Here is a 16,210-nt window from a genome sequence, read left to right on the forward strand (position 1 = left end):
CACATTATTACCCCGAGTATTTTTTCTACATTATCTTTTCACACATTAGATATCACTTTCTCAGTAGCGAGATTCCATCCCTGGTTATTTGATGGGACTATGCGGCAAGAAAAAAAACAAAACTAGTAAATGTCACAGGAGACTTTTTTATTTATATATTGAACTGTGGAAGCTGAACTGTGGAGGGCACTGGGCAACATATAGTGAGCAGCTTGTTTTTGGGGTATCTTGGTACAGCAGAGATAGGAAGTCATTTGAAATAACAGATCTATGTACTCATCGCCAGACACGAAGATGGTGCCAGCTTGGAGGTTGCAGAGCAGCTACAGAGAACCAATAGGGGGGTATTTGTTCTGGGAGACCCTTAGAATTCACTACACAAATAAACGGCGTCTCAGTCAGAGGTCATGATAAAGGGGACAATCAAACCAGAGACATCATGTAATTACTTATAACAATATTACACATAAAAATGACACAAATTACTATTGTCCAATACAGTCATAGACATTCCCTGTAAAATTCAGAATATATGTATAATAAGACTGTGACTGTCAGAAGTCCTGACATGGTACAGTTACAGTGACAAATACATATTTGGGATTGGTTAGATTTTCCCCAGCCTTAACCCAAAGTACGTTCAAAGAAAACAAATCACGTAGACAGGCGGAAACCTGTATAATACAAGCAACCAAAGGATTCCCACCATAAACACTTTATCATTACTCCCTGTACTGCACAGACCCCAGAACATCATTACTCCCTGTACTGCACAGACACCAGGACATCATTACTCTCTGTACTGCACAGACACCAGGACATCATTACTCCCTGTACTGCACAGACACCAGGACATCATTACTCCCTGTACTGCACAGACACCAGGACATCATTACTCCCTGTACTGCACAGACACCAGGACATCATTACTCCCTGTACTGCACAGACACCAGAACAGCATTACTCCCTGTACTGCACAGACCCCAGGACAGCATTACTCCCTGTACTGCACAGACCCCAGGACATCATTACTCCCTGTACTGCACAGACCCCAGGACATCATTACTCCCTGTACTGCACAGACCCCAGGACATCATTACTCCCTGTACTGCACAGACCCCAGGACATCATTACTCCCTGTACTGCACAGACCCCAGGACATCATTACTCCCTGTACTGCACAGACCCCAGAACATCATTACTCCCTGTACTGCACAGACACCAGAACATCATTACTCCCTGTACTGCACAGACACCAGAACATCATTACGCCCTGTACTGCACAGACACCAGGACATCATTACTCCCTGTACTGCACAGACACCAGATCATCATTACTCCCTGTACTGCACAGACACCAGAACATCATTACTCCCTGTACTGCACAGACACCAGAACAGCATTACTCCCTGTACTGCACAGACACCAGAACAGCATTACTCCCTGTACTGCACAGACACCAGAACATCATTACTCCCTGTACTGCACAGACACCAGAACATCATTACTCCCTGTACTGCACAGACACCAGAACATCATTACTCCCTGTACTGCACAGACACCAGAACAGCATTACTCCCTGTACTGCACAGACACCAGGACAGCATTACTCCCTGTACTGCACAGACACCAGAACAGCATTACTCCCTGTACTGCACAGACACCAGAACAGCATTACTCCCTGTACTGCACAGACACCAGAACATCATTACTCCCTGTACTGCACAGACACCAGAACATCATTACTCCCTGTACTGCACAGACCCCAGAACATCATTACTCCCTGTACTGCACAAACACCAGAACATCATTACTCCCTGTACTGCACAGACACCAGAACAGCAGGGAGACTTCAAGGTCAATCTGCATTATCTCGCAATACCGTAAGTACAAGGGTTCGTAATATAAATAAGTTGCAAACATAAGACACCGAAGGCACCGCAGAGCATATAGCCAGAGAGTAATAATAAACATTGTCCAAGTCCACTCTCAATAATCGCAATACAACAGTTACCAGTAAGAACAGTACTAGGGAAGTTTTCAAGTTTTCAGAATTAGGCGGAAACCTTTGGGGCCTTTTGGACACCCCTTCTCGTTCTGAGATTCAATATATGACCACAAGCCACCATCATAATCAAAGTATTGTCTTTCTAAAGTAACCCCTACACCCCTTGCTCATCCTTCCCGGCATGACAGTTGTCCCCTCACTGCCCTGTTGGGTCTCTCATTTATATTTATCCCCCATACAACGGTGGAACCAATACATAAAGAAGACGCTAAATGAATTCTATGTCAGCTCCTTTTCCTGATCTTGTTATCAAATTCATGGTCCTAATGCAATATCAGACACCCTGACAATGGCTACTGGAAAGGTCGGTCTAACAATGGAATGATTGCGACCTACTAGAGTATCACAGAATCTAACAGTGCAGTAGTGATCATTCTAGCACCCTGCACAGTTTATTTTTCCTGCCTGGGGGGTCACTCTCTACTCTGGTGCTTCTAGCACACTCTGGTCTGTAGCTCAACAGTTTGTTGCATTAGCAGAGTGTTCTAGAAGCACCATAGCAGAGAGCACCACCCCAGACAGGAAAGATGAACTGCACAGGTTGTGACAGGTGCTGGGTGCTAGAATGAACACTAGTGCAGGACAAGGGTTCCCGGTGTGTGGGACAATGTAATTCAGGTAAGAGGGGACAAATGTACTGTATAAGGCGCAGTTGGGGTCTTCTTTTCCAAAATTCCTTGATATCATTAATATGGTACTTGAGGCAGGGTTCCTTTCCTCTTCCATGGCATAGCCTTAATAGTTAGATTTCCTATGCCCAGTACAGATCCTTCCCTTCCCTTCCCATATCATATTGTCCCATTTCCTTCCTCCGTGTAGATGTAAAACTTCTAGCTCTCCGTCTTAATAAGGGCATTATAGAATTAAATCATCCAGATAAGAATGCCTTTATAACAGGTGAATCTACTGCTATCAACCTTATACAGCATACCTGTAGATGGGTTGTACTCCCATCTACAGGTATGCCGCCCGAAGGTTGCCATACTTTTGGGAGGTCTGCCCTCGCTTTGGAAGGGTCCTCTGTCAAGGGTACATGTCATTTTGTTACTATTTCTTTCCCCCTGGCCAGGGTCACCCTCTTTCCCCTACATTATTCGCAATCACTATTGAGCCACTAGCTTGCGCCATCAGAATGTCTCCCTTGATAGAAGGCTTATCAGTCTCTGATACCTGGGCGGGAACACAAAATAGCATTGTACGCAAGTGACATGCTACTGTTGTTATCAGAGCTTGGGATGTCTGTCTGCTCTACTAGTGAGGATGAATACTTTTGAATTATTCGGAAATAAAGTCAATAGGGACATGTCATCTAATTTTGCAATACATTATAGTTTCTTCCAACTGCAATAATATGAGATATGGTAAGAACTTACCCTTGTTATCTCTATTTCTACGAAGTCCATAGGGTTCCACAGGATACCTTGGGGTATAGGTGTGACGTCAGTCGCAGGGCACCAAAGAGTTAAGCTTTCAGCCTCCCAGGATGCACTAGGTCCCCCTCCTATACCCCGCCCCCGGGCCAAGGCACCTCAGTTAGTTACCAAGCCATAGGCCGGAGGAGGAGAAGGAAGAGAGAGAACAAAGATCTGGACACATACAAGAATCACATTCTCACCAGAGGGAGACGGAAAACCGGTGACCAGAGCAAAGCCCATCTGCAGCACAGGTGCGACAGGGCGGGAGTCCTGTGGAACCCTATGGACTTCGTAGAAATAGAGATAACAAGGGTAAGTTCTTACCATATCTCATATTTTCTACTTCAGGGTCCATAGGGTATCCACAGGATACCTTGGGGATGTCCCAAAGCAGTATCCTTTAAGGGTGGGGACGCTCCTGTGCAGAAAGGAGAATCCGCCGCCCGAAGGAAGCATCCTGAGAGGCGAAGGTGTCAAACCTGTAATACCTCACGAAGGTATGGACAGAAGACCACGTAGCAGCCTTGCAGATCTGAACTGCCGAGGCACCACGTCGAGCTGCCCACGAAGGACCCACAGACCTAGTGGAATGAGCCTTCAGAGAAGGAGGGACCGGTAGGCCTTCATGAAGATAAGCTTCAGAAATAGCCATACGGATCCAGGCTGCCAAAGTTTGCTTTGAAGCAGGCCAACCCTTTTTTACGGAAGCCATAGAGGACAAACAAAGCGTCCGACTTCCTAAACGAAGAAGTGCGGTCAACATAAGTCCTTAAGGCCCGCACAACATCCAAAGAGGCCTCACCCATGGAAAGACCCGGTGAGTTAAAGGCCGGAACAACTATTTCCTCGTTAACATGAAACTGGGAAACAACTTTGGGAAGAAACTCGGGCCGAGTGCGGAGCACTGCCCTGTTCCCATAAAAAACCAAGAAAGGGGGTCTACAAGAAAGAGCCCCTAACTCAGAAACACGTCTGGCCGAAGCAATGGCCAGAAGGAAAACAGTCTTAGCTGTTAGCCATTTAAGATCCACTGAGCCCAGTGGTTCAAACGGCGGTCCTTGGAGAGCCCTCAGGACCACAGCCAAATCCCAAGGCGCCACAGGTGGAACAAAGGGCGGCTGAATGCGGAGAACACCCTGCATAAAGGTGCGCACATCCGGGATTGTAGCAATCCTACGGTGAAACCAGACAGATAGGGCCGAAACCTGTACCTTCAAAGAAGCAAGGCGAAGCCCATGATCTAGTCCCGCTTGCAGGAAGGCGAGAATCCGAGACAGACGAAACTCCCGCGGTGCATAACCTCTCGGTCGACACCACTGGAAGAACGTATGCCACACGCGATGGTATATCCTTGCGGAAGACGGTTTCCGAGCTCGTAACATGGTACCCACCCCAGAGCTGGAAAACCCCCGGGACCTCAGCATGGCCGTCTCAACAGCCACGCCGTCAAAGACAGCCGAGTCAGGTCCGGGTGAAGGCAAGGACCCTGAGACAGAAGGTCCGGTCGTAGCGGCAACCGCAGAGGACTGTCCACGGACAGACCCTGAAGGTCTGAGAACCAGTGCCGTCTGGGCCACGCGGGAGCTATCAACAGGAGCGTCCCTCCTTCCTGTTTGAATTTCCGGATTACCCGTGGAAGAAGGGAGACCGGAGGGAACAGGTATGCGAACCGGAACGTCCACCGGACGGACAGAGCATCCACCAGAGACGCCCCTTCGTCTCTTGTGCGAGACCCGTACACCGGCAACTTGTTGTTGTGCCGGGACGCCATGAGGTCGATTTCTGGAAGACCCCACCTGTCCACCAGTAGTTGAAAAACGTCCGGGTGCAGGGACCATTCCCCCGGATGAACGTCCTGGCGACTTAGAAAGTCCGCCTCCCAATTTAGCACTCCCGGGATGAAGACCGCTGATATGGCCGGAAGATTGCGCTCCGCCCAAACCAGGATCCGAGAGACCTCTACGAGAGCCGCCCGACTGCGAGTTCCTCCTTGCCTGTTTATGTAGGCCACGGTGGTAGCGTTGTCCGACTGGACCTGCACCGGGCGACCCTGGAGAAACCGCTGTGCCTGCTGGAGAGCATTGAAGACCGCACGGAGTTCCAAGATATTTATTGGAAGCTCCGCTTCTGTCGGCGTCCACCTGCCCTGGAACAAGTGTGGACCCGAAACTGCTCCCCAGCCCCGAAGACTGGCGTCCGTTGTCAACAGGACCCAATTTGGAACCCAGAACGGACGTCCCTTGTTGAGGTGGGTCGTCTGTAACCACCACGCAAGGGACAGGCGAACCTCCTGGGTGAGCACAATCGTCTGGGACTTCAAAGACTGAGTCAGCCCGTTCCACTTGGACAGGATCAGGTGCTGCAGAGGTCTGGAGTGAAACTGGGCGTATTCCACCATGTCGAACACCGACACCATGGAGCCCAGTAACCTCATCGCCGAGTGTAAGGACACCCGGCGGCTGTGCAGGCAACTGCGCACCCTTGACTGTAAAGCAGAGATCTTGTCCTCCGTCACGAAGATCCTTTGCTGTCCCGAGTCCAATAAGGCTCCAAGATGCAGAATCCTCCGAGACGGGATTAGAGTGGACTTCTGCCAGTTGATTAGCCAGCCGTGCCGTTGCAGCAGTGCAATGGTCAGGTCCAAGTGGCGTAACAGGAGCTCTGGAGATCCTGCCACCAATAACAGGTCGTCCAAATACGGCAACATGCGGACTCCCTGCAGCCGCAGAGAAGCCGCCATGACCGCCATCACCTTGGTGAAAACACGTGGTGCTGTTGCCAGGCCAAAAGGTAACGCCCGAAACTGGAAGTGGTCGCTGCGGATTGCAAACCTGAGGAACTGTTGATGGCGTCAAAGAATAGGGACATGCAGGTAAGCGTCCTGTATGTCCAATGACACCAAGTAGTCCCCAGGTTCCAGCGCCAGAATGATGGACCGTAGGGTCTCCATCCGAAACTTCGGGACCCGCAAAGACTTGTTGAGTGCTTTGAGGTTGAGAATCGGACGATATGACCCATTGGGTTTCTGTACCAAAAATAGATTTGAATAGAAACCCTGGCCCCTCTGGGAGAATGGAACCGCCACTATAACTCCAGCCTGGAGCATAGTGTGCAATACCTTCCGCAGCTCCGTAGCCTTGTTCCGGTCTGATGGGAGACCCGTGGTGAAGAAGCGAGCCGGGGGTCTGTGCCGGAAGGAGAGGGCGTATCCGTGGGAAACCACCTCCAGAACCCAAGTGTCTGTCGTAGTGGTCGACCAACACTGGGCGAATTGTAGCAGGCGGCCTCCCACCCTGGGATCCCCCAAAGGGAGGCCCGGACCGTCAGGCCGCAGGCTTGTCATCTGGCTTGGGGGCCGGACGTCTGGTACTCCATGCCTGCTTCCGGGGCTTGACCGATTTCTTAGGGCCAGCCTGTCGAGGAAACGACTGTGGTTTGGGCCTGCCCTGGGCCCTAGATGACCGAAAGGACGATGGTCCCGAACCAGAAGGAGCAGCGGCCGACGGGAGACAAGCAGATTTGGCTGCCGCCAGCGTGGCCACAATCTTATCCAGATCCGGACCGAAGAGAACTTCTCCGGTAAACGGCAACGCTTCCAGACCTTTCTTGGAATCTGCGTCCGCCTTCCAGGATCGCAGCCACAAGGTGCGACGAGCAGCTACCGCTGCTGAAGAAATTCTAGACACCAGAGTACTAATGTCTAGAGCCGCCTCGTTGATGTAGGTGGCCGAATCACGGAGATTGCCAATCAACTCCGCCTGTTCGGCCGGACAGTCGGATTCAAAAGAAGCCTCTAATGAATCCGCCCAGCGCTCCATCGCTCTGGCAACCCAGCAAATGGCCATAGCCGGCCGTGCTGCCCCCCCTGCAAGGGAATAAGCGGACTTCAGGCAGATTTCTACCTTGCGGTCCGTAGCATCCTTAAGGGAGGACATGGATGGCATCGGCAATGTGGCACTACGGACAAGACGGGTCACGTGAGAATCCACCTGTGGAGGGGATTCCCACTTAGCAAAATAATTATCCGCGAACGGATAAGCCACCGCCAGGCGTCTCTGCGGCTGGTATCTTTTGCCAGGTTGTTTCCACGCCTCCTCTAAATGGTCCACCAACTGACCCGAAAGAGGAAAGACTGTGGCATCGCCCTTCACATCTTTGAAAAAGGCATACTTAGATTTAGCCGCTGGGGGAACTTCGTCCTCAATCACCAAGGCTGTGCGGACCGCCCGAATAAGTCCAGGAATATATACTTTGGACTTAGCATCAGCGTCCTTAGTATGGAGAGGTTCCTGATCGTAAGGATCAAGAATCTCCTCATCATCAGACGTCCCTTCGTCATCCTCATAAGGAGCGGACAGAGACGCCACCGGCCTTTTATGAGGCCGCATCACAGACTCCCCTTGCAACACATCCGACAAGTGCTGTACAGAACTCGTCAGGGAGTTAACCCACGCTGGCTCCTGAGAACCCGGGAGCGGGGAAATAGGGAGACTGTGGGGTACCACCAATTGTCGTGGGAACCCCTGCATGGGTGACGACACCACAGACTGCTGGGACAAACCCCTCGGAGTAAACGCGGGCTGCGGAGCTAACTGGCCCACTAAAGCTGTTAACGCCTGAGCGAAACAAGCCCAGGGCGGCTCCTGTACCGGTGCTGTAACCGTAATAGGCCGCGCCATGGACAAACACTGCCGGCAAATGCCCTCCGCGCTACCCTCCCCCTCCGCTAACGGTACTTTGCACGTGGTACACTGTAGCCGGAGGGGAAAATCACTTTCAGACATGATGGCACCACGTATGTGACCTCTCTCACCAATTAAGTATTAAATAGGCGAGAGACCACCCTGCAGCACCGCACCGCAAGGGCTTTAGCAGAAGAACAGGGACAGTAATAAAGCTGACAGTTTAGAGAAGAAAAGTTACAGGCAGCAGCGCTAGCACAGTCACATACAATGCAGAGAAATAACAATTCCTGCACTAACAGCGCTGATTACTCAACTACACAGACACAGGGCCTGGTAGGACACAGCGCTGCATACACAGACCTGAGCCACAGCGGAGGAGAGGTATGCGGGGGGACCCAGACCACGATGCTTCCGTCCAGCGCTTCCAGCAGCGTTCACCATGCGTTCTGGAGAAGATGGCCGCCGAGGAGCAGAGAGGAGGCTGGCCTGGGGGAGGAGCGCTGCCACAGGACCAGTCGGCAGCATGCAGAGAGGGCTGTGTGCAGCGGGGGAGGCGCCGGCTGTGAGACAGGGAAGGCGCGCTCCCCTGGCATGCATTTAACCCCTGGGACGCCGCAGCGCTACCGCTCTGCTGCGGTCCGCTGTCCCAGGGGGTAGTGGAAGCGCAGGTTGGTCGCCTGGCTCCACGCTGCAGCCAGTCCCCAGGGAGCCCCCTGCCTGGGGACTTAGGACCATGTGATCAGCGGGGACCCACCGCGGGACCCCGCTGCTTACCTCTGTCCCCCTTGAATCCGGCCATGGTCCGGAGCATCTGGGGTCACCGCTAGCTGTGACCCCAGACGCCCACCAGCATCCCCGGATCAGTACCGGCGTTCTGGTACCGGCGGGGTGTAGGGAAGACAGCATGGACGTCAGGACTGACTGTCCATGCTGTTCATCCAGATGTGCAGCCACAGCTGCATGAAGAAAAAGCTTCAGGGGCTCTTCTAGCCCCCACTCCAACAGGTGCACCCGACTCCGGCCGGGCACCAAACTAAACTGAGGTGCCTTGGCCCGGGGGCGGGGTATAGGAGGGGGACCTAGTGCATCCTGGGAGGCTGAAAGCTTAACTCTTTGGTGCCCTGCGACTGACGTCACACCTATACCCCAAGGTATCCTGTGGATACCCTATGGACCCTGAAGTAGAAATTAACATTTTCCCTTGAGATGGACAAATCACTTTAAATATTTGTGTAATGGTGCAGAGAATGATGTGGTTCTGAATGTACAACACCAAATATATATTTCTTTCATATCTAGGGCTTGGAAGAAGCTACCTCTGCTTGTCACATGCAGGGTGAACCTATTTAAGATTGTGGGCCAAACAAAAACTGCTTTATGTCCTCCAATATACTCCTATTTATATTCTGCATTATTAGTTTTAAATCCTTTATATGGGCAGGTAAAAGTACTCGTATATGCTTTCAAGCTATGTAACGATCTAGGGCTCAGGGTGGTTTAGCTTTACTGTATATGAGACGTATTTAGCTGCTCAGCCCATGCACCTTGTGGAATGGCTGTCTGCACTGGTACGTGGGGACTTACACTGATCCTTGATTCAACAGGCTGGGTATCATCATACTTTGCTCCAGTTCTTGATGCATAGAGCTGGTCCCCATCATTTGATACAGGCAAGCTTGGTTGGCATAGTGCTCAAAAAATTGTATAGTGAACATGGGGTAGATCCTTGCTCCCCTATGTGGTTTAATGGGCCGTTTCCGTAAGTGAAATCTTTGGAAGGTGCATCCCTAGTGGTGTTACAGCTATTGCTCAAGTTTATTTGCATGACGGTTTTATAGTTGTTTGACCTTCTCCATTCTATATTTTTTCCTCACTTGTAAACTCGTCATGCTCTTTGTACACCAACTGTCCGGAATGTGAGGCCTTGGATGCAGACTTTTGTCACCTGCTTTGGTCCTGCCCTGTCATCTCCTCCTTTTTGACTCCGGTAGTGATCTGTCTGTGTTGATAAAATAGGGATTTGTCTTCCTCTACTATTCCCCAGAATTAGCATTTTTGGTTTGGGTCTCCTAGACTCCCTAAGTTAATCCATCATTTGTATGTTAGCGAAGTGCAGTATAGCTAGAAAGCAGGCGGCTCCCCAGGCTCAGACTATACAAGGTTGGATTGGTTTGGTTAATGCCACGGTTATGCAGAAATATCTCCAGTATAATAGTAGACAATGCCCTCCTAAATTTGATTATGGCAGAACTCAGTATGTATTGGAAGAAGGGCCCTCAAAGGCCTATATATGTCCTACAGGTGCCTTTCTGTACATATGTTTGTATCTGCAAATAACTAGCTGTTCTATACCTGGTTATGGATGCCCTTTAAACATTTATTGATGATACGCTGGTATAAGTTGTAATTAAACTCTCTATTTGATCTTCTATGAATGGTCTCTGTAGAGCAGCATATTTTATGTTTTTATGGTCTCCTTTTTGTATGTTTGAAAAGTTCAATGAAAAAAAAAAAAAAAACATTACTTTTTATTATTATTTATTTTTTTTTTTAAATAGGGAACGGACACAGAGTTTATGTCCATTCAGAAAGTTTTATTATACTGGTGGTCAAATATCTTTAAAACAATTGGCTCAGGCACATTTTTGACCCCACAAACATTAAATCAAATCAATAAAAAACATATGAACATCTAGGAGAGCAAACAAGTACCACTTGGAGGCTATTTGCAGTTCTTGTTCTGAGGTCTATGCCATCACTCACCCGTTAGTGTGCTGGTTAGACTTCCTCTGCGGAGTTTGCAATCGTCCTGGCTCAGCTGGCGGTGCAGCTTCACCTTCCCCGTAGAGGAGAACAGATCAGGGTTGCTTAGTTTTCTGAACAGCAGGGAGGCAGGTGGGGGAACAATATCCTGTAACACAAACAAGAGGCTTGCTTTAGCTGGGAGAGAGGCGTATAATATACAATGAGCCACACAAAAGGTATGTATAGGTCTGTGTGTAGCATGCTAGTTGGAATACATGCCTATAGATATACAAACACTATATTTTGTGTATGCATATATATTACATTGCAGCTAGCATGCTAAACATTTTGACCACAAAAGTAAATAATCTATGTATAACACGAGAGCTTTTCAGTTACAATCTCGACATTTGCTCCCAGTGATACACACAGCTGGGAGGTTTCAGCGCAACGCTGTGATCAAAATCACTGAGCAATATATAGATTATAACCAAAATGTCAACAAATAAACCACACAGGACTATGCAGGTGTAAAAATATGATTGAAGGATATGACGACATTCTATAGCGCTGACTCCTTGCAAGAATGAGCCATGAGAAACATCCTAATGTCATGCTGATCTGGTCTCCTATAATACTGTCACTTTATCTATAAGGATTACAGAGCCAGGCCCAGGGCTATCACTACACACTGCTGGCTGTACACACAGACAAGTTATGGGAACTGCCAGCATTACTCCGTATCTTCCTGGCTACCCAAACCCTGTTCCCGCGAGCCTACAGCTACGGTGTGCTACGTGCGGATTATGTGCATTTATTTATATACAGAGCCTCAGGTAAGAATGTCAGCTAGGAGTATAATTACACCTGAGCCCTTCCTAACATTTACTACATTAAACGTCATTTTATGTTGCACTACCCTTAATCTCTTAATAATCCCCAACCTGCTAATATAACCTGCCGCCAGCGGCGCACAGGTCCGACCGGCTGGGAGTGAAAGCGCTTTATTATACGGTAAGCAGAGATTCCAGAACACACACCATTACCTATATTTGCTCTGCACCCAATTACATAATGCTGAGTGTCTGGCCTTCACCCCTCAGTCGCAAATACTCCGGGTATCCAGAATAGGTCCTGCACCGTGAGGGGAACCTTCCTCTTCCTCACAGTCCTACCAAATATCCCTCAACGGGAGGCCTCGAAAAATAATCCAAATTCTGATGTCACGAATACAGGCCTAACCTAAATATACACAGTATATAGAGATCCTGTTTCACGACAGGGTCACTGAGTAGACAAGAACCTTCCTAATAACCAAAGTGGTCTTATATAACAACCATAAAGGCCATTTCCTATTCATGTATCCCAGAGCTATGTACACCTGTAACACCTGGCGGACACATCATTATTTGCCCATCAGATTTGATATAAAATCACTTCCCTAAAGGCAAACAGGTTTAGAGTGTGACCCACGTTCACAGAACTTTAACTTATTGGCCTGTATTCACTTACAGACACATTGGCGTATCATTCTGGTGTCATTCTGTGTTTCACAGCAATGTCTATATATGAGCAGTCTCCCAGACACCCCCTGTAATAACCTGATGTTTGGCAGTACAATGATGAAGGACGGGAGAGTGTGAAAGGTCTCATTGAGGTTACATATTAACCTGTGCGGCTGGTGTGAGGAAGCCGTTCCTATAAAAACCAATGGGACATGTTGCAGACAGTCTAATGTGATTACTACATGCCTGATAGTTAAACACTTTAATAACCACAAGACATTCACAGAACATGCTACAATAAATATATTTGTACTTTTATCCCAATACTGCTCATTTTATGTCTAGTGTCTTATCCGAATAAAACACTAGACGCCGATAATCACGCAAACAGCCAATGTTTTTTCTTCTGCGCATACAACCGAGTCCCACCGGGCATTCATATCGATTTTGTTCATAGGGGGGAGATTTAATTCAATGCGATGTGAATAGCACTGGGAAGAAGTTCCCGGGGCTAATCAATTGTCCCCATCGCTCTCTGCACGTAGTCGGGAGATGGCGGTTAACGCACCTGTTTAGATGCAGTAACCAGCATTCTCCAATTAATTGTCTGCCGCGATGGGGTCAGCGCCGCACAAAACAGCATCGCAGCTGGCACTTAAGTCAGGTTTCTGCTTGTACCTCAGGAGGGTGCGAGCCGAAATCCTCTGGTCGGACTTAACAGCGCAGTCAATTGAAAGTCCCCGGGAACTCCTTACTGGTGCTATCCACATTACGCAGAATTAAAATGCTCCCATAGAGTGTCACAGATCAAATTTAGATGCACGGTAGCGAAATACGTAAGGGGTGTTCCTGGATGATGACCTAGAGGTAACAGGATGCACGGAGAAGTTGCGCCTTATGGGACTGTCGCAGAAAGCAGATGCACAAGCCGCTCACATAGGCCGCCATTCAGTGACAGAAAAACTACACCTTCCATAGGGCTAATGCAAACACTGGGAGCTACGGACGTACACCAGGGGTGGTCTTTGTAGCGGCATCAGCATAAAGACACAGAGGATGCCTCAGAACCAGGCCCTATATGCTGCTTTATTAATCGGGTCACCTCACTGAGATATTGCTGAATCGGAGGGAAAGTTTTATATCTGTTATGGAGTCTGACAGGACTTCCTCTGAGAACAGCGTAATACATATATTCTACGCCATATTACGCTCTAGAAAGAAAATATGCTATATATCTATCTATCTATCTATATATATATATATACATACATCACAACACAAGAAATGTTCCTTAATGCTAAGCTGGGGTTCTCCAAATACTGGGAACCAAAAACATATTGTGCACTGTTATAGCGACCAAACAAATAAAATATGTGCGGCAAGTTTCTTTTCTTATTACTTTTTAGCTATGGAAGCCCCTGATTAGTCACAGAAGACCCATTTGGTTGCCCCTGTAGTAACAGCACGACCATTATCCCTCGTCTGCTTTCTGGGTGCCGGAGTGTTAGCCAGGACCCAGTGAGACCAGGATAGATAAACGGAGATGGCGCCAATTGTAACATCTTCTGCGCCTTGGCTCCTGGGATTTGGTCAGTGCGGTTCCCTCTCAAGGCGCGTATCCACTAGGCGATTAAACAGGACGATTGAACGGTAATGACATCGTTATCGTTCAATCGCCTGCAAATAGTCAGCAAGTCGGGCATTTAAATGTCAAAAACGACCAGCGATGCGCCTGCCCGCTGGTCGTTTCCGACATCTATCATCGCCTGTACATGCTGGTAAACTCAACGATCACGTCAGGCTCTGCATGTACGGGGATGATGGATGTGCCTGCACTGACCGTCCAGTGTAGGCACATCACAGACATACAAACGATAGCACGATTACAATGTCGTAATAGTGCTGTCGTTTCTATGTCTGTTAGTGGATACGCACCTTTACTTAAAAAAAATATCTTTATTGCTTCAAACAAAATGTACAATACACCGGTCTTGTGGGGATTTTGCTAAGTTTTTACAGGTTTCTCGCCTTTTGAGCATTTACCGCATTCTGGAGGCGCCGATTCCTGGGCTAAGAGAGTGAAACCAGAAGAATATCGCCGGCGATTTCACCCCAAGGTTACAGCTGGCTGCATACAATGAGTCACCTTGTGATCCGTACCCTCAGGCATGCCGAGACGTCATCCGACCAAAGTGCACACAGATATAAATATACACCTAGGCTTGCCGGGAGAACGTGAGATAACTTCCATCCTTATCAAACATCACAGACAACATTATCTCCTGCACAACTGGAATAAATCTGTGGGGGGCCCCATGATAAGTCATTTGTGGGCAGTATCAATATGAAATTGATATATGGTTGTTATTATAGAATGTATCAGCCACAGTTGTGTTCACTTCCCCAATTCCCAACAGCAAGATGATATGAAGACTACAATGTAGCCATCCAGCCCTGACAGGTCAGGTAATGGGACTGACTGCAGATACCTGCTACAAGCCCGTCTCCTGCCCGGGACACACTGCCCAGGATCAGAGCATTAAATAGGCTCATACACAGTATTCATACATAGGAGAGACCCCAAAACAGACGACACGCTGCAGAAGAAATAGGAATTGCATTCTGGGTTAAGTATTGAAAAATAAACCACATTCATATATCTGTGTACAATGCTGGGGGGGAATAGAGCATCAGGACTTGTAATACAAGTTCTGCTAACAGGAATCTGTGACATTGTGCACATGAAGAAGCAAAATTCTAAACCAAATTACACCAGATTGGCCGCAGAATGTTTTATTCTTTACTCTATTCAAGTATTTTTTTTTCCACGTGTCTCTGCGTTCAACAGTAGAAGTTAATACAATTTTGATTTATTGTTATGTTGGAATAAGAGCTCAATTCTTCCCCTACAGACTAACAAACTGTGAGTCAAGAGATAGGACTCTCTTTTACCAGACTGTTCCCCTGCCCCTCTCACCTTTGCACTTCTGCCTAATCTCCCCCCCCCCCTCATAGTAAGTGCTCCGTCACTGGCCTGTCTTCATCCCCTTGTCACACTGACCAGACACTGGCAAATCAGGTTCTTCCTACATGCGTGCTGACCAGATGACTATTGTAGCTGCAGTCAGAGATATTATATAGATAATACACATACAGAGATAACATTGGCACATTGTAAGCCTGTATATTTAGAAATGACTTTTTCTGTGGTCTCCATTGTGAAGCACATTGGTCACCTCAACAGAAAGCAGCAATAAAGCGGTTACCATTAGCAGTGAAAGGGTTACAGTGCTGCTGTGGGCATGGTATAAAAACACGTGTTATCCAGCCAGGATTTGTCATAGTGAGCAAACCGAACACTCACCTTTTATTTATCAGCTAAAAGCTAATGGCAGCATCAACCTTTCATCTTACACTTAGAGTATTACTTCTTCTCATTCATACTATAGAGTGTTACTGCATCTGTCCCTTCCCTCCCATCTATATACAGTGCCCGGGGCCTTCATCTGATTCATACTATAGAGTGTAACTGCATCTGTCCCCTTCCTCATCTATATACAGTGCCAGGGGCCATCATCTCATTCATACTATAGAGTGTAACTGCATCTGTACCCTCCTCATCTATATACAGTGCCCGGGGCCTTCATCTCATTCATACTATAGAGTGTTACTGCATCTGTCCCTTCCCTCCCATCTATATACAGTGCCAGGGGCCATCATCTCATTCATACTATAGAGTGTTACTGCATCTGTCCCCTCCTCATCTATATACAGTGCCAGGGGCCTTCTTCT

At 48.2% G+C, this 16,210-nt stretch overlaps 1 protein-coding gene across 3 annotated transcripts in view; it reads right to left on the reverse strand.

Annotated features, from left to right (window-relative positions):
• Positions 1–16,210, reverse strand: part of MAST2 (microtubule associated serine/threonine kinase 2) — a 244,730-nt gene that overhangs the window by 206,124 nt on the left and 22,396 nt on the right. For all 3 annotated transcript variants that reach the window (XM_088471619.1, XM_088471618.1, XM_088471623.1), the window contains exon 2: positions 10,932–11,079. In XM_088471619.1, the coding sequence (XP_088327745.1) occupies positions 10,932–11,079 (148 nt within the window). The remainder of the gene's footprint in view (positions 1–10,931; positions 11,080–16,210) is intronic.

Source organism: Taudactylus pleione, unplaced genomic scaffold (genome assembly GCF_031769625.1).
Source record: "Taudactylus pleione unplaced genomic scaffold, aTauple2 ptg000115l, whole genome shotgun sequence".
NCBI classification, from domain to species: domain Eukaryota; kingdom Metazoa; phylum Chordata; class Amphibia; order Anura; family Myobatrachidae; genus Taudactylus; species Taudactylus pleione.